This window comes from Caenorhabditis elegans, chromosome I (genome assembly GCF_000002985.6).
Source record: "Caenorhabditis elegans chromosome I".
Taxonomy (NCBI): domain Eukaryota; kingdom Metazoa; phylum Nematoda; class Chromadorea; order Rhabditida; family Rhabditidae; genus Caenorhabditis; species Caenorhabditis elegans.
Genome location: NC_003279.8, coordinates 1,483,083 through 1,505,917, shown reverse-complemented (window position 1 = coordinate 1,505,917; position 22,835 = coordinate 1,483,083). Strand labels below are relative to the sequence as shown.

The window sequence follows — 22,835 nt, the reverse complement described above, 5'->3', positions numbered from 1 at the left end:
TCATTGAAAAAAAAATTCATATAAATTTTTTAGACATATTTAAATTTTTAAAAATCTTCGGATTTTTTAATATTTTTCTATAAAAAACACTTTTTTTTTTTAATTTCTAAAAATTGAAAAAGCGGTGTAGTCGAATTTTTTAATTGATTTATAAGACTCAAAATTGTCTGAAAACACCGAATTTCATAATGAAACTTCTTGAATACTTCAACTTCTCGAAAAAAGTTATGACGCCTCAAAAAATGACCTATAATTAGCTTAAAATTAATTAAAATTCGAAATTTGACCGACTTGTCAAGCGGCTGAAAACTTCTTTTTTTTTGACATTACCGTCAAATTTTAGGAATACAATGTAACTATATAGTTACATTGTATACTCAAACTTAGACGGTGATTTCAAAAAAGTTAGCTTCCAGCCACTTGACAAGTCGGTCAAATTTCAAAATTTAACTAATTTTAAGCCATTTTTCGAGCCGCCATAACTTTTTTTTAGAAGTTTTCAAGAAGTTTCATTATGAAATTCGTTGTTTTCAGACAATTGAGAGTCTAATAAAGCAATTTTTAAAAATAGACTACACCGCCTTTAAATGACTACTGTAGAGCTTGTGTCGGGCTTAATTCTCGGAATTTTTATTTTTAAAAATTCAAAAATAAAATATATTGGAGTTTTTTAAAATCTCTTTTTTTTTTGGAAAATTTTAAATAATTAGAAAAAAAATTGAAAAATTCGATTTTTATGGGGTTTTATAAAAAATCGCAACAAAAAAAAAAACTTACAGTGCATTTTTTCCCACTTCTACGACTTTAAAAGCGCGCGCATTTATACAAAATGGTCCCGTCATTGGTCTCGCCACGCGCTCAACAAATCAATGGGATGCGCGTGGCGAGACCATTGCGCGAAAATGCGCGCGCCTTTAAAGTCGTAGAAGTTGGAAAATAAATGCACTGTAAAAACTGGAAAACTTTATCGAAAAATTGAGGGAAAAAAATGAGAAAATAAAAATATATGATTTCGATGAGAATAAATATGATTTTAGAAAAAAAAAAAAAAAAGGAAAAAATACAATTATTTCCTGAAAATGTGAGTTTTATTGACTTTTATTTTCCAGGCTTCTTCGTGGACAAGCTCAACCTTGAGAGCACTCTAGGCTCCGATCGTCATAATCTTGTAATCGACTGTCTCGATGATTCATATGATATGGTTCAATCGACTGCTCTCGGCCTTCTCAAAAAGCTGGATTTTGGAAATATCAAATTAGACGAGAAAAAGTATTTGAATGATGCGGTCGACTTGATGACGTCAACGAGATCGAGAAATGCGACTTCTGCCGGATTTCGAATGCAATATTATTTAACACGGCAACCTGACAGATATAAATTCTGCCTTATGAGATTTTTGGATGATGTCAACAATAGAGCTGAAGCCGCTGAAAAAGATTTGGTTCGTTATTAGGAGACCCCACGAAAAGGGGAGTAGAAAGAATAGGGAATTTGGCGATGTGTCGGTATTTTTTCATCACAAAAATCGGAAAAATTGAAGAAAAAAAAAAACTAACATTTTCGATGTTCTGATTTTCTGAAAAATCGAGCAACTTTGGTACAGTACACCTACAGTAACCCCTAGAATCCTAGGATTGATCCTAGAGTAACCTTTAGTATCCTAGACCCGATCTACAGTAACCCGAATAATCCTAGAATCGGGCCACAGGAACCCAAAGTATTTTATAATTGAGTTACAGTAACCCAAAGTATTTTATAATTGAGTTACAGTAACCCAAAGTATCCTAGACCCGATCTACAGTAACCCGAAGAATCCTAGAACCGATCTACAGTTACTTTCAGAATTCTAGGATCGATCTACAGTAACCCGATGAATCTTATAATTGAGTTACAGTAACCCGAAGTATTTTATAATTGAGTTACAGTAACCAAAAGTATCCTAGAACCGATCTACAGTAAATTTTAGAATCCTAGGATCGATCTACAGTAACCCGATGAATCCTATAATTGAGTTACAGTAACCCAAAGTATCCTAGACCTGATCTACAGTAACCCAAAGTATCCTAGAACCGATCTACAGTAACCCGATGAATCCTATAATTGAGTTACAATAACCCAAAGTATCCTAGACCCGATCTACAGTAACCCAAAGTATCCTAGAACCGATCTACAGTAACTTTCAGAATCCTAGGATCTATCTACAGTAACCCGAAGAATCCTATAATTGAGTTACAGTAACCTGAAGTATCCCCAAATTGATCTACAGTACTTTTTTAGAATTTCAGGATCGATCTACAGTAACCCGAAAATCGTTCAAAATTGTTTTATGGCGGTTCAAAATTTCGGAAAAGTTACACTGTTTTAGCTAACGTCTCGAATTTTGGCCACTTTTTCGTGTCACATCGGTCCGAATTGACTTTTTTGAAATTATCATCCTTTATTGCATATTTTGATAGTTTATCCAATTTAATTTCGTCGATTAAAGTACATTTTTTAAAGCCGAGTTGGTAGTTAAAAATCATCGAAATTGGTTACCTATCGGCTTTAAATGTTATTTGATCGACGAAATTAAATGAGATAAACTACCAATATATGTAATAAAGGACGATAATTCCAAAAAAGCCAACTTCGGACAGATGTGACGCTGAAAAATGGGCAAAATTCGAGATTTTAGCTAAAACGGTGTAACTTTTTCGAAATTTTTTGAACCGTCATAAAACATTTTTGAACAATTTCTGTAAAGTTTCATTATGAAATTCGTCCATTTGAGCCTATTTTGGTTTTACCGTTAGTCCTCCTTTAAAAACGTGCAATAAAAAGCGAAATTCGAGATTTTTAGCTGTTTTTGGTTATTTTGTGCCCAATTTTGTAAAAATCTCAATTATTTTTGCAGCTAACCATCACCACTCTGCCAATTCATTCAATTCTCAACATGATCGAGCTTCTGCTCAGAAATCCCACATGGAAGGAGACGACGGATCAGGAGAAAAATCAATTTTATCGCGAAGAAATTCTCGATCATTTGCTCCAAAATTGCCATAAAATTATCAAAATCGTGGCTCCAGTTGTGCAGAGTATGACGCCGGAAGGATGTATTCCAGACGAGATTCTCAGTAAATTGTGCGGTGTTTCGGCAGATCGGCTCACTGAAATTTCGCAGCATTTGCTCATTTGTTGCTGGAGAGCTCATAAACATGTCTCGGGAATTTTTGCATGGATTATTGAGATGGTACGGCATGAGGACTGGAAAATTGAGAGAAAACGGATTTTTTTCTAAATTTTTTGAAAATAATTTTTTAAAGGAAATAATTGTGCAAATTCGAGAAAATTGCATTAAAAATTGATTGAAATTGGATTTTCCTACATTTCTGGATATTTTATTTCCAAAAAACAGACGGAATTGAAAATTTCCAGCAAACCGGCAAGCTGGAAATTTTCCGGAATTGAACACTTCCGGCAAATCAGCAATTTGCCGGAATTGAAAAATTACCGGCAAATCGGCAGACTGGCAATTTGCCGGAATTGACAATTTCCGGCAAATCGGCAGACTGGCAACTTGCCGGAATTGAACATTTTCGGCAATTCGGCGGAATTGACAATTTCCGGCAAACTGGCAATTCGGCGGAATCGAAAATGTCCGGCAAACTGGCAATTTGCCGGAATTGACAATTTCCGACAAACTGTCAATTTGCCGGAATTGAAACTTTCAGGTAAACTGTCAATTTGCCGGAATTGAAAATTTCAGGCAAATCGGCAAAATGGCAATTTGCGGGAATTGACAATTTCCGGCAAACTGGCAATTCGGCGGAATTGAAAATTTCCGGCAAACTGGCAATTTGCCGGAATTGAAAATTTCCGACAAACTGTCAATTTGCCGGAATTGAAACTTTCAGGCAAACTGTCAATTTGCCGGAATTGAAACTTTCAGGCAAACTGTCAATTTGCCGGAATTGAAAATTTCAGGCAAACTGACAATTTCCGGCAAACTGGCAATTTGCCGGAATTGACAATTTCCGGCAAATCGGCAATTTGCGGGAATTGACAATTTCCGGCAAACTGTAAATTTGCCGGATTTGAAAACTTCCAGCAAATCGGGAAACCGTCAATTTGCCGGAATTTAAAATTTCCAAAAATTCGACTATTTTACAGAAAAAACCCGATTTTTAATGATTTTTTCCAAAAAAAAATCAAATTTTGGAGAAATTTTTTTTTACAGTAAACTCTGAAATATTTGAAACTTTAAAAAATTTACGAAAAAATTTTGAAAATTATCATTTTTTTGGAAGTTTTATCTTTTTATTTTGTAAAAAATTGTTAGAAAAATGGAAAAATTGAAAAAAAAAGTTTCCGACCAATTTGCCAGTTTGCCGGAAATTTTCAATTCCGGCAATTTAACAATTTGCCGATTTGCCGGAAATTTTCAATTCCAGCAATTTGCCAATTCGCCGGAAATTTTCAATTCCGGCAATTTGCCAATTCGCCGGAAATTTTCAATGCCGGCAATTTGCCAGTTTGCCAGAAAATGTCAAATCCGGCAAATTGCCAGTTTGCCAGTTTGCCAGAAAATGTCAAATCCGGCAAGTTTGTCCAAATTTACGGCATAAAATTTTACCGAAACCTCTAAAAATCGAGCAATTTCTCTGAAAATTTACACAAAACTCCAGAAAATCTCACTTTTTTGCAGCTCGCTCCTCTCGGAATCGTGACCAACGCAGAAATCGAGGCGATCGGCTCATTCTACTGGGCTCAGCTGACCGAATGCAAGCATCGTGGAGCATTTGAATCGGCCACCGACGGCTTCTTCCAACTGTGCTCTTTTCTATGGAGCACCACAATTCAAGGACTTCCAAAGCCTGCCGATTGGCTCGAAGAGATTCTTTCAGCGATTCGTGGAGAAACGGATCTGACGAACTTGTGCTCAACTCGCCGAAGTGCTGGGCTCCCAAGCCTGGTGCTCTCAATTGTGGCGACTGAGCCAAAAGAGAATGAAAATGGAGCACTTATTAAAGCAACCGGTTCGCTGTTGAATATGGATGGAAAAACGTCAGAGTACAGAGTTCATTCGATGAATGTTATGAAGACAATTGTTCAAAGCTCCACTCTTCACAATAAAGCAGTGTTCTGTTTCGAACGGGCTCTCCGAGTTGCGATTGAAGCTTGTCGAGCTGATTGGAGTGAACGGAACGCGGCTTCGCAGCTTTTCGCCGCGTTGAGAACTAAAATTTTTGGGGTAATTTGTCTTAAAATTACAACAAAATCAGTTAGAAATTTAGAAATATTAAAAAATATAATGGCAAATTGCCGATTTGCCGGAAATTTTCATTTTACGGCGCATTGCCGATTTGTCGGAATATTTCGATTCCGGCAGTTTGCCGGAAATTTTCATTTTCGTCTAATTGCCCGTTTGCCGATTTGCCGGAAATCTTCAATTCCGGCAATTTTCCGGAAATTTTTATTTAACGGCGAATTGGCGATTTGCCGGAAACTTTGATTGTCGGCAAATTGTCGATTTGCCGGAAATTTCATTTCCTCCATTTTGCCGATGTGCCGATTTGCTGTAAATTTTGATTCAGGCAATTTGCCGATTTGCCGAAAATTTTCATTTTCGGCAGATTGCCGATTTGCCGAAAATTTTCAATTCCGGCAATTCGCCAATTTTCCGGAATATTTCAATTCCGGCAATATGCCTGAAATTTTCATTTTCGGCAAATTGCCGATTTGCCGGAATATTTCAATTCCGGCAATTCGCCAATTTTCCGGAATATTTCAATTCCGGCAATATGCCTGAAATTTTCATTTTCGGCAAATTGCCGATTTGCCGGAATATTTCAATTCCGGCAATTTTCTGGAAATTTCAATTTCGACAATTTGCCCGTTTGCCGATTTGCCGGAATATTTCGATTCCGGCAATTTTCCGGAATATTTCATTTTTGGCAAATTGCCGATATGCCGGAATATTTCATTTTCTGCAAATTGCCGATTTTGTGGAAATTTCCAATTCCGGCAAATTGCCGATATGCCGGAATATTTCATTTTTGGCAAATTGCCGATATGCCGGAATATTTCATTTTCTGCAAATTGCCGATATGCCGGAATATTTCATTTTCTGCAAATTGCCGATTTTGTGGAAATTTTCAATTCCGGCAATTTGACGGTTTGCCGTTTTGCCGGAATTTTTCAATTCGGGTAAATTGCCGATTTGCCGGAAAAATCGTTTGCCACCCACCCCTGATTCATATGATGAGGTTAGCCAAAATTGAAAATTTGCCAAAAATTAGTGCATTTTTTTATTTTTTATTTTTATTTTCTGGTATCTGCATTTGGGATTTCTAAATCTGAAGTTTCGGTTAAAAAAAGCTAGAAAAAACTTCAAAATTCTCAAAAAAAAAGCTCAAATTTCCAGGTAATGAGAAGCGCCCAGCGATCTCTCGTCGTCGACGCCAAAAACCGAAAATCCAACTACGAATTCTTCTCGAAATTCCCAACTCTCTACAAATTCCTCTACGATCAACTGACATCCGAGCAGCAATCCGAGTTCTCACTTCTCCCGCCACTCGTCGTTCTATCGCATCTCTATACACCGGCTTCATCGTCCGAGCTCTATCCACTCCGCCCATTTGTGCCGAAATTGCTGGAAATTGCGCTGCGAGAGAAACGAGAGAATTTGAGAGCTCACGCGATTGCGGCGATTCTTTCAATTTCGGATGCCTACGCAAAAGAGGATTTATGCCAGTGGATTGAAGGTTTTGACTATCAAAATTCCCGGCAAAACCACGTGCATAGCTTCCTGCTGCTGATGGAAGGTCTCGGTGGATGTGTGGATTATGTGCCACGAATTGTATATGTCGTTGAGAATATTCTAAAATCACTTGCATTCCGGAATTGGAGTGATTTTAATATTAATCAGTTGCTACTCATCGCAAACGCCTATAGACTTGAGTATGATGTCGATGATGTTTCTGTAGAACTTGTGTGCCTAACTAAGCGGCCGCTGGCTGTGAAGCTTCTTCAAGATCGAGATGTTCTGAAATCAGAGATGTGTCATCTTTGGAGGGATGAGGATACGAGGAGAGAGGTGTATAGGGTTATTTGTAAGCTAGGATGGAACGCTTCAAATATGGTAAGATATATGTATATAATTGTTTTATTTCTTTAGTGGACCTTATTTGAAACACCGAATTTAATAAGGAAACTTCTTGAAAACTTCTCCAAAAAATATGACGGCTCAAAAAATGCCCTAAAATTAGTTAAAATTCGAAATTTGACCGACTTGTCAAGCGGCTTGTTTCGGAGTGGTTTCCGGCCCATGAGGTACTGATAGGAACTAACAAAAGACTCTTATTTAATTAACTCATTTATTACGAGTGATTCAAGGGGAAAGCCTTGAATCACTAACACTCAACATTCATTTAAACGTGCCACCGTCGGGCACGTGCTGCGGCGGTGAAGACCGATGAAGACTGCCGACCAGGGGTGAGCGGCAATCGGCGATCGGCGATCGGCGATTTTAGTGAATTTTCGGCGATCGGCGACGAAATTTTATATAATTTTGGCGATTGGAAATCTCTCAAGATAGACCCCTCTGGAGTAGAAAAAGGTATATTTTCGGACTATTTTTCACTACTTTTCGAATTTTAAGATATCAAGTAGTGCTTTTCGTTGCCTAATATTTTAGATTCTGTAAATAATTATTTGAAAGAGCTTTTGAAAGTGGTTTTTTACTTTTGAAAAAAAAAATTAGACGCACGCCGATCGCCGAAATTTTTCGGAAATTGATGATCGCCGATCGCCGAAAAAAAAAAAAGTTTCGGCGATCGGCGATCGCCGATCGCCGATTTTTCTAGGCTGCTGCTCAGCCCTGCTGCCGACGACTGACGATATAGGCCAATGTGCGCTGCGCCATGATGACAAGAGTACGGTCGCAGTCGTTGTTGTTTGTGTCGTGGCGAGACCTCATGCGCCTTGAATCCTCCATTTGGCGGTAGTTTGAATTGGGGTTTTGACGCCGTCCTTTCGCCTGGTTGTTGCCGTTGATTGAAGAGATGATGTTGAGTGTTGAAGAGCAAGTGTTACGTAATAACAATGAATCAATCGTTACATTTAATCATTTGTTAATAAATCCTTAGATTTATTAATAAGTCGAGAGCGAGTGAATCGTTGTATTCCCCGACTTCGCGACACGGCTGGAAACTATTTTGTTTTTTTTGAAATCACTGTCAAATTTTGAGTATACTCGTCAATTATCTTGCGTTTTCAACATCATTTAAGTATTTTAAAGTCGATGGACGGCGAGATTTGGTTAAAAAATTTAAAAATCTCGCCGTCCATCAACTTTAAAATACCTAAATGAAGTTGAAAACGCAAGATGATTAAACTTTATACTCAAAGTTTGACGGTGATTTCAAAAAAAAAAACAGTTTCCAGCCGCTTGACAAGTCGGTCAAATTTCAAATTTTAACTAATTTTAGGTCATTTTTTGAGCCGTCATAACTTTTTTTTGTGAAGTTTTCAAGAAGTTTTTTTTTCTATTTTTCATCATATTAACTAAAACGTAAAATTTTTGAATATCAATTTTTTAAAATTTTTTTTTGTTTGAAAAAAAAAACCGAAAATCCAATTTTTCCCAAAAAAAATTATTGAAAACCCTTAGAAATTTTCAGAAATTATATGGAATTTTTCCGAGTGCAAAAAACCTCTCCTTAAGTTTTGAAATTCATTTTTTTTTAAATTAAAAAAAAAAAAAAAAAAACTTCATTTAAATGTTTGATATTTGCAGTTCCTGCGGGCTCACATCATCACACTCGCCATCAAGGATCTCGCCATACCACACATTCCACAATGTGACGCGAAAAGGGTAACAAATTTGATTCAAATTTTTTTTTTGATGCGAAAATCAATGAATAAAATTGATTTTTGGCATTTTAGAGCCAAAAAACGTTTTTTTTTTTCAAATTTTTAAAAAATCCATTGAAAATATAATTTTCGATCGGATAAAAACAATTTCAAGAAATTCGAGGTTTTTAAATTTTAAATGTTTTTTTGAAACTATATGCATTCTGCTTATTGTTCGGATTTTTTTGGGATAACGGATTTAAAAAAAAAATTATTTTTCTGAAAACCGTAATTTTTATTTAAAGGTGGTGTAGTGGAATTTTTTTAAATTGTTTTTTAGACTCAAAATTGTCTGAAAACGTCGAATTTCACAATGAAACTTTTTGAAAACTTCTCAAAAAAAAGTTATGACGGCTCAAAAAATGGCCTAAAATTAGTTAAAATTTGAAATTTGACCGACTTGTCAAACGGCTGGAAACAGATTTTTTTTTTGAAATCACCGTTAAATTTTGAGTATACAATTTAATTATCTTGGGTTTTCAACTAGATTCAGGTATTTTTAAAGTCGATAAACGGCGAGATTTTTAATTTTTATAAAAATCAAATCTTGCCGTCCATCGACTTTAAAATACCTAAATCTAGTTGAAAACCCAAGATAATTAAATTGTATACTCAAAATTTAACGGTGATTTCAAAAAAAAAAATAGTATCCAGCCGCTTGACAAGTCGGTCAAATTTCAAATTTTAACTAATTTTAGGTCATTTTTTGAGCCGTCATAACTTTTTTTTTTTGAGAAGTTTTCAAGAAGTTGCATTATGAAATTCGGTGTTTTCAGACAATTTTGAGTCTAATAAAGCAATAAAAAAATTCCACTACACCACCTTTAAATAAAAATTACGGTTTTCAGATGAATAATTTTTTTTAAAAAATCCCTTTAAAAAATCCGAACAATTTGCAGAATGCAGATTGTTTCAAAAATCTTTTTTAACATTTAAAAACCTCGAAATTTTTTTTTATCCGATCGAGAAAAATGACGACTTTTCGACAAAAAAAAATTGTTTTTCTTCCAGATCATGGAAATTCTCACGTCAGCAATCGGAAATTTCATGAGCACAGAGAGCTTGCAAAAAGTCGAAGAGCTCATCGAGGCACGTCTCGAAGATCCGAATCTCAATTGGACGCTGTACGATTTGAAAATTCAAAATTTTAAAATTTTCTGGAAAAAAAAATATATTTCCTGAAATTTCAGACCATCAACCATAGCTTACGCGACAAAATTGCGATATTCGAGGCGGGCGTGTGTAGATCAGGAGCTTATCGCCTGGATTCGTGAATGTTATGAGCAGGATGACCCCGAAACGAAACAAGTAGGGGAAAATCTGGAGAAAATACGAAAAAAAATCGATAATTTTCGGCAATTTTAGCATCTAAAACTGATTTTTACAGATTTGAAAAAATATTGACAATTTAGGGATTTTTTTTGAAAAAAAAAATCAACGATTTTTCAACAAAAATAATGGATTTTTGAAGTAAAAACGTATTTTTTTCAACAAAAAATTAAAAAAGATGACCGAAAAATTAACGATTTCTCAAGAAGATTTCTTTAAAAAAAAAAGGAAATAAATTTATAAATTTCAAAAAAAATTTAAATTCTGAATAGTTTTTTGACAATTTTCGCAAAAAAAACCAAAAAAAAAACGATTTTTCGGAAAAAAGTCAAAAATTAATTAGAATATTCGGAAAAAAAGTTTTAAAAATTATTTTATTATTTTCGAGAAAAATATTTTTAAAATTTTCAAACGATTAAAGTTACGATATCGAGAAAGAAATTAAGAAATTTTAACGTTTTTTCAAAAACAAAAGTCAAAAAAATATTTTTTAAAAATCTAGAAAAATCGAAAGTTTTTGGCGGTTTTAGCGTCAAAATATATTTTTCACTTTTCAAAAAAAAATCAACAAATTAATGTATTTTTGGACTAAAAATCAACAATTTTAAGGTTTTTTCAGTAGAAAAATAATTTTTGCTACTTTTTGTCGAAAATTTTCATAAAATAGAAGATTTTCTTGGAAATAAAAAATTGAAAAAATTATTTTCAGAAAAACTGTTTTTAAACCAATTTTTTGCAACAAAAAAATCGGAAAAAATTACAATTTTTATTTAAAAAAAAATCCCAAAAGTACGATTTTTGAAAAAAAAAACAACCAATTTACTATATTCTAAAGAAAAGTCAGAAAGAAATTTTTTCGATGAAAAAAAAATTCAATTTTTTCAGATCGCATTGGAAGTTGGCGCTCAATTTGTGTGCAGAATCCGATCTAAAAGATCATATACAGACGAGGAAAAGGAACTGATTGGAGCAGTTGCATTGTATTTGCAAGACGAATCTGAGCGTATTCGTAATAATGTACGTATTATTATTATTTAATATCAGAATCTGGAGAATTTGAGGAAGATTTAGCTAAAATTTCAAAATTACCGAATTTGGTGACTAGCCCGCACAACAGTACTATAGGATTTTCAAAACGTTGAAATTTTTCAGAAGCCCAATTTTCAAATTATCAAAAAAACCTTGCGCGCAATTTATTATGGGGTTATTCATGCGTGTCGCGATCACTGCAACTTTTTCCTCACGAGGGACGAGGAAAAGTGGTTTCTAGGCCATGGCCGAGGGGCCGACAAGTTTCAGCGGCCATTTATCTTGCTTTGTTTTCCGCCTGTTTTCTTTTGTTTTTCACAGCTTTTTCCAGTTTTTTCTTATTAAAACTGATAAATAAATATTTTTTGCAGATGCTAAAACAATTTCCAAGTAAAAAAATTGTGAATTCAGCCGGCAAGTAGCGGTGAAAGTGGGCATTGTAATATGATGGATTACGGGAATTCAAAACCTAAACTTTTTCTGAAACATGATACATATGCTGCTTAGATGCTGAAACTACCTGATTTTCATAACGAGACCGCTGAAAAAGTTTTGAGATTTTCAAAATTCAACTTTTTGTGCGAAAATCTCGACTTTTTCACTGAAAAGTTGAATTTTGAATATCTCAAAACTTTTTCAGCGGTCTCGTTATGAAAATCAGGTAGTCTCAGCATTTAAGCAGCATATGTATCATGTTTCAGAAAAAGATTAGGTTTTTTATTCCCGTAATCCATCATATTACATCGACCACTTTCACCGCTACTTGCCGGCTGAATTCACAATTTTTTTCACTTGTAAATTGTTTTAGCATCTGCAAAAAATATTTATTTATCAGTTTTATTAAGAAAAAACGGGGGAAAGATCGGTGTAAAACGAAAGAAAACAGGCGGAAAACAAAGCAAGATAAATGGCCGCTGAAACTTGTCGGGGACTCGGCCATGGCCTAGAAACCTTTTTGCCTCGTCCCTCGTTCGAAAAAAGTTTCAGTGGGCACGTTGCAGTGGGCAATCACTTTTTCTGCATTTTTTTTTGATATTTTTCCGCATTTTTCTACATCGGCCGTCACCCCACATTACATGATGAAGACGAGAGACTCAGAGAAAACTCTTCCAGCGGGGGGACAAATTGGGGTGACGGCCGATGTAGAAAAATGTCGAAAAATGCAAAAACAATGATTGCATTTTTCGAAAACATGTATCATCATTACTTATAGGTATATAAAAAAAATAATGTATGTCCATAGTTTGTAGTCTATGTAGTCTTTGTAGTGTGCAAAGTTTTTGCTTATGAAGGAATAATGGTTTAGGATTAGTGGAGGAATATGGTCGGTGTACTGTAGGATTACTGTAGTTTAGGAAAAAATACGAGTTTTTGTCTTTTGAAGTGATAGATATTAGGCTGTATTTTTCCTGTAAAAAATTTTTTTTAGCGGCATATTCAGATTTTCTGAGAGAACGTTTTGACGGGAAATTTAAATTTTATTTTTTTTTATTTATTTATTTTTTTTTTTTATATTAAATTTTCTGAGAAAAAAGTTCTAGAGATATTTGGAAAGTTCTAGAATTTACTAGAAAAATCTGAAAAGTTCAACAATTTTATAGAAAAATCTGGAAATTTTGAAATTTTCTTGAAAGTCCGCAAAATTCCAGGAAAATATGTAACCGTACAAAAAGCTTACATTAAAACTTTACAATTCATTGAATATATAATTGCATTTTCCAACATCATTTTTCCGAATTTTCAGACAAAGCAAATAAAATTTTGTGATTTTTTTTGTGTGATGGTACAAAATATTTGGTACTTGTGTATTATTCCCACTCATTTTAAAAGTTACTTAAACTTACAATTATTTTGCAATTTAATGGGGTTATTCATGTTTAAAAAAAGTTTTTTAAAATCTTTTTTTAAACACATGAATAACCCCATTAAATTGCAAAATAATTGTAAGTTTAAGTAACTTTTAAAATGAGTGGGAATAATACACAAGTACCAAATATTTTGTACCATCACACAAAAAAAATCACAAAATTTTATATTTTATTTGCTTTGTCTGAAAATTCGGAAAATGTATGATTTTTGCTATTTTTGAGACTGTTTTTGAGCACATTTTAAGGTCTCTATTTCAGACATCCTACTATCTTGGACATTTGATCAAAGACACTGGATACAAAGCCATAAATCCGGAAATTTGCCGTCTTTTGGTTATCAAATGGTGTCTGAATGATGGAAATGAGGATTTGAGCGAATTTGCATCTTCTGATAGGAAACATGTTCGCGATGAAGTATGTTTTTTCATTACCCATTGGAGTACAGTATTTTTAAATTCCAAAATGAAAGCATATTTTAGAAAAAGAACTATAATTTATTTTTATTCGGGAAAAATTGTATTTTGTGGAAAATTGTTTCAAAAAAAATTTCAACAGAAAATCTTGATTTTCTTGAAATTTATGTTTTTCTCAAATAAAAATGACAGTTTTTAGAAAAAAAATCAGGAAAATCCTAAAAAAACGACTGAAACATTGAAAAAAAAACAGTTCCGACACAAAAATTTTTTTCGATAATTAAACACAAAAATTAAAGTTGGTGTAGTCGAATTTTTTTAAAATTGCTTAATTAGACTCAAAATTGTCTGAAAACACCGAATTTCATAATGAAACTTCTTGAATACTTCAACTTCTCAAAAAAAAAGTTAGGGCGGCTCAAAAAATGGCCCAAAATTAGTTAAAATTTGAAATTTGACCGACTTGTCAAGCGGCTGGAAACTATTTTTTTGAAATCTTTGCCAAATTTTGGTCTTGCCTTTTCAACTCGATTTAGGTATTTTAAAGTCAATGGACGGCGAGATTTTTAATTTTTTAAACAAAATCTCGCCGTCCATCGACTTTAAAATACCTAAATCGAGTTGAAAAGGCAAGACCAAAATTTGGCAAAGATTTCAAAAAAATAGTTTCCAGCCGCTTGACAAGTCGGTCAAATTTCAAATTTTAACTAATTTTGGGCCATTTTTTGAGCCGCCCTAACTTTTTTTTTGAGAAGTTGAAGTATTCAAGAAGTTTCATTATGAAATTCGGTGTTTTCAGACAATTTTGAGTTTAATAAAGCAATTTTAAAAAATTCGACTACACCAACTTTAAGTTTTTCAGATTTTTTTTTTGCGAATTTCTAATCCCCCCGTAAGTATTTTCAGCGTAGCGGTGGAGACGATCTCTTTGATGCGTGTGCAGTCAATCAATACGAAGAATATCAACTGTTTGGTGACATTCAAATGTACGAGTCGAGTCTTGGGTTCAGTGGAGTCACTGCGGAAATGTATGATATCGAATATTAGAGGACCAGCGATCAGATATATTCAACCACTTTCAATTATTTTTTCATTTTTTTTTGTTTTATTGTGATATAATACCTACACTTCTTTAATCTATTTTTTTAAAAAATTCTGGTAGAAATTAAAAAAGCTGTGAAAAATGAGTTTTTCCAGTTATTTTGAATTAAAAATCTCATATTTTTGTGACCCAGAAAAATGGAATTTCAAAATTTCGCTCAAAAATTTGCGAAAAATTGAAAATCCAAATATTCGGCAATTTTCGAGCCATTTTTCTGGAATTTTCAGATTTTTGAGCTATTTTTGGCACAAAGAGATTTTATGCTTTTTCCAGTAATTTTGAATTAAAAATCTCACATGTTGAGCCATAAAAACACAACACAATTCAAAATGTTGCACAAAAATCGAATTTTCATATTTTTGAGCCAAAAAATTTGCGAATAAAATTCGAAAATTCGGCAATTTTTAACCAATTTTTTTAGAATTTTGAGCTATTTTATTTTGTGATTTTGATAACAAAAAGTAGCTAAAAAAATTCCCGAAATTTTGGTAATTTTTGTCCAGAAAATTGTTCACATTTTGAGCCAATTTTTGCTCCAAAAAGTGGAAAATTCAAATTTTTGAGATTCTAAAATTCTCCCTATTTTTCCCCAATTTCTCATATTTTAATCTCAGTTTTTTTTGCCTATTTTACTCTGTTTTCTCATTTATTTTTTTGACTCAATTTCCCCTTCACACAGTCACTCGGTTAGATGTTTGTTTTTATTTTTTCCACTTTTTTACCCGTTTTTCGCGCCTTTCTCCTGAAAATCTCCCTCCTCCGCATAGGTAAGCAGCCATCATGTTTTTTTGATTATTTATCATATTCATATTTTTTCAAAAAAAATTTTCGCAATGAAAATTGTTGCCTAAAAAATTTACAAAAAAAAACAATGGAAATTGAGCTCGGAGCCAATTTGGACGATGGCGACCCGATATGAGAGTTGCAATTTTTTGAGATTAATCTGGAGGAATTCGAGGTTTTTCAGAAGCCATTGATTGTTACGCCATTTTCGTCTGATTGAGCTGGAAAAAATTATTATAGGGTCGCCGAAATGGGTCTCGCAGCGAAAAGTATTATTATACGTTTGAGAAGCTGTAAACTTTCCGTTAAAAGGCACACGAGGAAGGTCTCACAGGGAAATGTAATATTATACGTTGGTGACGCTGTAAACTTTCATTTTCAAGGCGCATACAGTGGCTCTTGCAGCTAATAATATTATTATACGTTTGTGAAACTCGGAAGTTCCAATTTAATGGTGCATCAGTGAGTCTCGCAGCGAATAGTATTATTATACATTTGTGAAGCTGGGAACTTTCATTTTCAAGGCGTAGGCAGTGGGTCTCGCAGCGAAGAGTTTTACTGATATTTAGATACCAACAGTAAAATTATTTTCAGAAATTCTCAATTTCTCAGCAGTATCAAAATATGAAAATTATCTATTCTTGGACATTATCGATTTTTTGAAATTTTCGTTATTCCCAATTAGCCGATTTTCGAAACGATTTTGTAATAATCATTTTGGAATTGAACCATTTTTCCGAGTTGCCAATTTTTCAAAATTATTGATTTTATCACAATCGAGTTGCGGTGATCAGAAAAATCTATGTTTATCGATTTTCCAAAATATCGATTTTTCGAAATTATTGATTTATTAAAATTATCGACTTTTGGCGATTTTTTCCCCAAACAAAATAATTATCGATTTTTATCAACCAACGTCGGAGCTCACCCAAATCGAGTTGCCGCAAAAGAGAGAAAATCGATAGTCTTTGCCGATAGAAAATCAATACTTTTATCAATTTTTTATCGCCGGCGAATAATCAATAATTTTATCGATTTTTTTGATTGCCGGGGGAAAATCAATAATATCATAGTTATTTATCGCCGGCGGAAGATCAATAATTTTATCGATTTTCCAATATTATTGATTTTTTAATAAGAATTATCGATTTTTGGAAAATATTTCCAAGTCACCAAGTCATTATATATATTTTAATTTATGAACCAGCGTCACAACTCACCCAAATCAAGTTGCCGCACAAGATCGCTCATATTAGTAGTAATTTGATCAGCAGCATGTAATAAGTCTCCTTGTAGACTTGTCGCCGGCAGACTTCCCGCACGGAATGCATTTGCTACTGTCGAATTGACTCCAGTCAACTGTTGATCCGATGCAGTGAATGGTAATTGGGATAGAGAAGCAGATGATACACCTCCTGATGGTTGGGGTCCCGTCTGGAAAAGGTTTTTGTTGTTTTGAAATCAAAAAATCGATAATTTAATTTTATTGATTTTTTGAAGGTTGAATTTTTCAGAAAAGCCGATATTGAATTTTTGATTTTTACTGAAGCTTAAAAAATCGACAGGTTTACACATTTTATCGGTTTTTATCGCCGGCGGAAAATCAATAATTTTATCGATTTTATCTCCGGCGGAAAATCAAAAACTCCAAAAACTTTGTTTTCTTAAAATATAAAAATTATCGATTTTTCGAATTTTTTGAAAATTATCAAGTATTTTTTCTAAATTTGGAGGAAAATATAACGATTGTTTTTGAATTCTGCAAAATTATCGATTTTTACATTGTTTATCTATAGAGCGCGTTAGCCACAGTAGGTATGACCTACATTCAACTGAGCCATTAAATGCTCCAATTGCATCATTAATTCTCTCCTCCTCTGTTGCATTTCAAACATTTTCTCTTCCAATTCCATTTTCCGGTCGCGGAGCCCGGCGAGCCCGTCATCGGAAGTTGTTTGGCTCTCCAGTCGAGCCATTTCCCGTACCATCATTGAATTTTCTTCTTCCAGTTGAGCAATAAGGGTCCGTTCGTCTCCGACCATTGAACTATTCATACTTCGACCGTTTGATAGGGGATACTGCAATTTATTGATTTTTAAAAAGAAAAATCGATAATCGATCAAATTTTATTAAATCAATAATTTGACTTTCTGCCGCCGGCGGAAAATCAATAATTTTATCGATTTTTTTGATTGCCGGCGGAAAATCAATAATTTAATCGAATTTTATCGCCGGCGGAAAATCAATAATTTTATTGATTTTTTTTGTTTGCCGTCGGAAAATCAAGATGTTTATCGATTTTTTTTATTGCCGGCGGAAAATCAAGATTTTTATCGATTTTTATTGCCGGCGGGAAATCAAGATTTTTATTGATTTTTTCCTGATTTTTTTCGATTAAAAACTCACATCAGCCCTTCCCGACAACTTTGCTGCATATCTCGCAATAAGCTTATGCTCATCATCAATAACTCCTCCATGCGACGCCTGTCCCGGCAGAAGTACCGGTGACGTCGGCCAGTCCGCTGATGACGTGGCAGCGTGTTGCCGGCGGATCGTCGTCGGTGTCGCCGGGACGATGTTGTTCAGGTTTAGCGGTCGAGCAGGTTTGCTGCTGACCGGGCCACCGATTTTTGCGTTAAAAATATCGATGTTTGCATCGCCGACGGTTGACGTGGCAGGAATACATTGGAGACTTTTGTGAATTGAGTGTACGAGCTGTTTTGTCGGCGATTTCTGAAATTACTAAGTTATTGATTTATTGATTTTGGAGTTGAGAACGCTTTTTTCCATAATTTTATCGATTTTTTTTTTGCCCGGCGGAAAATCAATAATTTCATCGATTTTTGATTGCCGGCGGAAAATCTACATTTTTATTGATTGTTTGTTGTCCAGCAATTGATAATTTCTCTGTTAACTAATCGTTTTTGTCGAATGAAAATCGATAACTTTATCGATTTTTTTGATTGCCGGCGGAAAATCAATAATTTTATCGATTCTTCATCGCCGGCGGAAAATCAATAATTTTATCGCGCGCTTTATAGATACATTTTCGTGTACTCCACGTGGAAAATCGATTTTTCAAAAAACTCACATAGCTGGAATATTCTTTCATCTCGTGCTCATTTGAATGATTTTGACTCGTCCTTCCCCGCCAAAAACAGCTTTGACACAACTGATAATTGGCGCATCGCTGACATTTATACCGAAATCCTGTGAAACTTCTGACTTGACACGCATCACACACCACCGGATGGTACACGTTGCTCACAGACGCCATTCGATGTAGCAAGGGGAGCCACATTATGCATGGGGGACATGGATCGCTGGAATATTAATTTTGTATGATTTTTTGATAATTTGACAGAACAGGTTTCAAAGTGTTGGTTGATAAATTTTCAAGAAAATTAACGCAGTGGCTATAGAGTTACACCATTTTGAAGATTCTAGGCCACGGTGAGAACTTCGGTCACCCCGTGGGGGGGGGGGGGGGACCCGTGACCCCATGACAACTAAAATTCGATTTTATTTGATAATTTGATAGAAATTGTTATATAAAGTGTTCTGATAAAGTTTCAAGAAAATCGGCGCAGTGGCTTTAGGGATGCACTGTTTGAAAGTTTCTAGGCCACGGCGAGGACTTCGGTGGCGGCGTGGGGACCCGTGACCCCATGAAAAGAAAAATTCGATTTTTTGATTTGGTTTCATTGAATAAGTTATAGATACAATTATTGCAGAATTAAAAAAAAATTTTTACAGTTTTTCAAAAGTTACACCGCTCTGAAAATCCTAGGCCACGGGGATGCCTTACGTGGCCGCGGGAGGACTTCAGCCCTACGTCTATTATTTTTTCTAATTTTTCAAAATGTTAGGTGTTTCAGAACTTCCAAGACACCTAAATTATTATTCTGGGTGAGTTGAGGGACTGGTTTTCCCCCCGATGGGAGAGGAAATGCATTTTCTCTTTCGCGCGTGGTGTCAGAGTGTCTCATTTCGGCGTGATCTACGTAGATCTACAAAAAATGCGGGAGAAGAGACGTAGAGTTCTCAACTGATTTCACATGATTAAGAACGTGCTGACGTCACATTTTTTGGGCGAAAAAATTCCCGCATTTTTTGTAGATCAAACCGTAATTGGACAACCTGGCACCACATGCTAACGTAGTTTTGTGTAAAAGGTTAATTTTTTCAAAACTTTTTCAAAACTTTTTCTAAAATCTATTTTTTTATTTATTTCCAAAATTGATATCTACCTCAAAAAAGTGTCCAGAAACACATTCAAAGATACTTTCTCATCCTTATGAAAGCACTGATTAACCGCGTTTTCGGAAAATCCAAACGTCGGTGCTTCGAAAACTGCAGTGGTTAGGGAGAGGATTTGTTGCAAAAAATCAGTAAATTTAATATGATCCATTAATCCATTCGAATCAGCGATTTGAGAGAAAATGTCTGAAATTTCAGATTTTTTTTTGAAATTCGCAAGCGCAACTCACATCTCAGCTTGTCCACCAATTTTCCAGCGCAGAGTGTTGCCAACGCGACTTTTATTGAAAAAACCGTCAAACGTCCGGTATTTTGTCTGAAAAATTGGCTTTTGAAGCGTGTGACGTCACTTCTAGGTAGCGGAATATCGGAGTGTCGTTGTGAGAATTACAGCCTAACTGCGCACGGGGTTTTGGCCTTCCTCATTGAATTTTTCGCGCTCCATTGATAATCGCCTGCCGGACGGGAAAGTCGTGTACTCCACACGGACAAATACATTTAGTTTTACAACTAAAATCGAGCCGCGACGCGACACGCAACGCGCCGTAAATCTACTGGCCTAGTTCGGCAAAAACTCTTCCATTTCAATTTATGAGGGAAGCCAGAAATCCGTGACTTTATCAAAAAAAAATTTTTTTGCAAAGTGTCCTTATATGAATAAAAATTCACTGGGAAATTTTAATTCCAGAGATATGAAACCCTGAGATTTTTTCTGCTCTTTCAGTCAATTTTCATTTTTGAAAAATCAAAACATTATGCTGAAAACAAAAAAAAACAGAAAAAATTTCGGATAGTTGAAATCTGTGGGAACCAAATTCCGGTGGAATGTGAAATTCCGCGGATCCGAAAACCGGAAATTTTCTTTCAGTTTTAGGATTTTAAATTTTTTCATATATTACCAAAATTTCTGTTATTTACAGAACATGTGTAGATTGAATCCCGTAGATTCCAATACGCGGAATCAAAATTCTTAGGGAATCTAGATTCTGGAGACACGAAAACCCGAATATTTTTCGTTATTTTTTGCAGTAAAAATTGGAATTCTAAATACACAGTTTTCACGCAGTAACACAAGAAAAAATTCTTAGAATTTCGAATTTGCCGAATCTAAATTCCTGGGGAATCTGGGTTCCGGGGATTCAGAAGCGTGAGTTTTTTGTCCGAGAGGAGTCCAAAACTCACTTATCATAAGCACCTAACAAAAACGCGAGTAGCAAAGAAATCGATACATCCGTGTCCACATGTTGTGACGCTACAAGTCTTTTATTCAAATTGTGGAATACTGTAGTTAGCAGAAGCTCGGCGCGTGACGTTTTGATCTGAAAATTTCCCCCACATTCTCAATAGAGCACACTTGCAACATACCACAGTATGTAGGGGTAATGCATTGAGTCCGTTTTCTCGAAAAGCTTCAATCATATTCCAAATATCTACCAAATGAACTTTCGTCTTTTGTTGAATAAATCGCAGTTTACAGGCGGCTCGATACGTGGCAAATCTGATGGAGTCGAAATCTTGGAGACCTGAAAATGCGCTCTATTGATGATTCAACTTTTTTTCTGAACTTTGGGCATTAACCAATGAAAGCCAATAATTTTTTTGCACTTTTTCGCAAAGAAGAATTATTTATAAGCTTCCCTTTCTCAAGAGGAGTAGCGGAAAAATTCATGAATTTTCAAAAAAAAACTCGGGTAGTTGATATCCACAAAATTCTTAGGGAATTTTCGATTCTGTAGAATTGGATACCGGAATTTTTAGGGTTTTTTTTTTGGATTTTTTTTGAAGGTATTTCCGTGTTTTTTCGACAACATTGAGCATTGAGAAAAAATGTTTTTAAAAAAGTCGGGTAGTTGATATCCGCGGAAACAAAATTCACGGGATTTTTATGCCGCGGAATTGGAAACTCGAGTTTTTTGTTCTTTTTGCGGCGAAATTTTTGCTTCCACTCGTTTGTTATTTTATCCAGACCCTGACTAATTTTCATAGAAAAAAATCCGAAAATTTTATTCCCCGAATGCCAAATTCCCTGGAATCTGGATTCCCGTGAAATTTCGATAATGGGGGATTTGAAAACGCGGAGTTTTTTGACATTTTTTGTTGTGTTAACTTGTAAATTTCATGAACATTTTGGAGAGTGTATCAACTTTGAGCATTTCGTATAAATTTTGTTTTAAAAAATCCAGTAAATTCAAATCCACAGAGTACTTAATTCCAGGGAACTCTAAATTCCGACGACTTAGAAACGTGGAAATTTTTCCGTTAATTTTTTACATAATAAGGTATTTTTTCTACTTTTTCTTTGAAAATTTCCGAAAATTCAAATCCACCGAAAAAAAATCCCAGAGAAAATAAAATTCCGGAGAATCAAAAACGCGGGAATTTTTTGCGTTTTTTAACCAATTTTTCCATGAAAAAATTGAAATTGGAATTGAGAAAAATGGTAAAAAATTTGGGTAGTTAATATCCACGGAAACAAAATTCCCGGGAATTTTTATTCCGCTAAATTGGAAACTCGAGATTTTTTGTCCTTTTTCGGCGAATTTTGAGTTTCCACGTAATTTTCACATTTTCTGCAAAAATTTATATTTAAAAACTCAGAAATCCAAATACGCGGAAGCGAAATTCCAGGGAAATTGGATTCCGTAGATTCAAAAACGTGAATTAAAAAAAAAATTTTTTTGCTGTGCTAACTTGAACATAAATTTGAAAAAAATTTTAAAGAAAAAAAATCCCGTAAATTCAAATCCACCGAGTACTTAATTCCAGGGAAATCTAAATTCCGAAGACTTAGAAACGTGGAGATTTTCCGTTAATTTTTTTTACATAGTTAGGTATTTTTTCTACTTTTTCTTTGAAAATCTCTAATGAAAAAAGATTTATTGAAAATTTCCGAAAATTCGAATCCACCGAAAAATAATCCCATAGAAGTTAAAATTCCGGAGAATCAAAAACGCGGGAATTTTTTAGCGTTTTTTAGCCAATTTTCCCGCAAAATTGAACACCCACGCATTTCATCAATCAATTGTTGCATTTCAGATGCCACAATTGGTGGTACAGAATGCATTGCACGATGATGGTCTGGTGATGGTGCACTGCTCGGCTCACGTGGTCCTCCTCCACCATTTGACCACAACATTTCAGGAGAAAAACCCAGAGTGT

General features: G+C 34.6%; 2 protein-coding genes and 1 non-coding gene across 6 annotated transcripts in view; 2 read left to right on the top strand and 1 right to left on the bottom strand.

Moving 5' to 3' along the window:
* Y92H12A.5 (tRNA (32-2'-O)-methyltransferase regulator THADA) overlaps positions 1-15,487 on the top strand; it is a 23,987-nt gene extending 8,500 nt beyond the window's left edge. Inside the window, exons 4-13 of one of the 2 annotated variants that reach the window (NM_001306497.3) lie at positions 1,110-1,441; positions 2,894-3,229; positions 4,685-5,230; positions 6,404-7,120; positions 8,777-8,854; positions 9,904-10,016; positions 10,083-10,200; positions 11,107-11,238; positions 13,377-13,532; positions 14,429-15,487. In NM_001306497.3, the coding sequence (NP_001293426.1) occupies positions 1,110-1,441; positions 2,894-3,229; positions 4,685-5,230; positions 6,404-7,120; positions 8,777-8,854; positions 9,904-10,016; positions 10,083-10,200; positions 11,107-11,238; positions 13,377-13,532; positions 14,429-14,578 (2,678 nt within the window). In that variant the 3' untranslated portion in view covers positions 14,579-15,487. The remainder of the gene's footprint in view (positions 1-1,109; positions 1,442-2,893; positions 3,230-4,684; positions 5,231-6,403; positions 7,121-8,776; positions 8,855-9,903; positions 10,017-10,082; positions 10,201-11,106; positions 11,239-13,376; positions 13,533-14,428) is intronic. The other variant, NM_058460.5, reaches the window with a different exon arrangement.
* On the bottom strand, positions 15,420-22,835 carry dyb-1 (Dystrobrevin-1; the record flags this gene model as incomplete). 3 transcript variants are annotated; one of them, NM_058459.7, is made up of 10 exons in its annotated part: positions 15,420-15,637; positions 16,637-16,850; positions 17,243-17,494; positions 17,823-18,149; positions 18,508-18,739; positions 19,667-19,862; positions 19,907-19,992; positions 20,859-20,995; positions 21,042-21,199; positions 22,683-22,835. In NM_058459.7, 10 exons carry the CDS (start codon positions 22,810-22,812, stop codon positions 15,597-15,599), a joined length of 1,773 nt encoding a protein of 590 aa, NP_490860.1. The 3 variants fall into 3 exon arrangements, with proteins under 3 accessions (NP_490860.1, NP_001380163.1, NP_001420389.1); NM_001433452.1 differs by lacking the exon at positions 22,683-22,835 and having other exon boundaries at positions 15,597-15,637; positions 21,042-21,095; NM_001392953.1 differs by lacking the exons at positions 20,859-20,995; positions 21,042-21,199; positions 22,683-22,835 and having other exon boundaries at positions 15,422-15,637; positions 19,907-20,064.
* 21ur-13232 lies at positions 18,291-18,311 on the top strand. The gene has a single exon (NR_049951.1).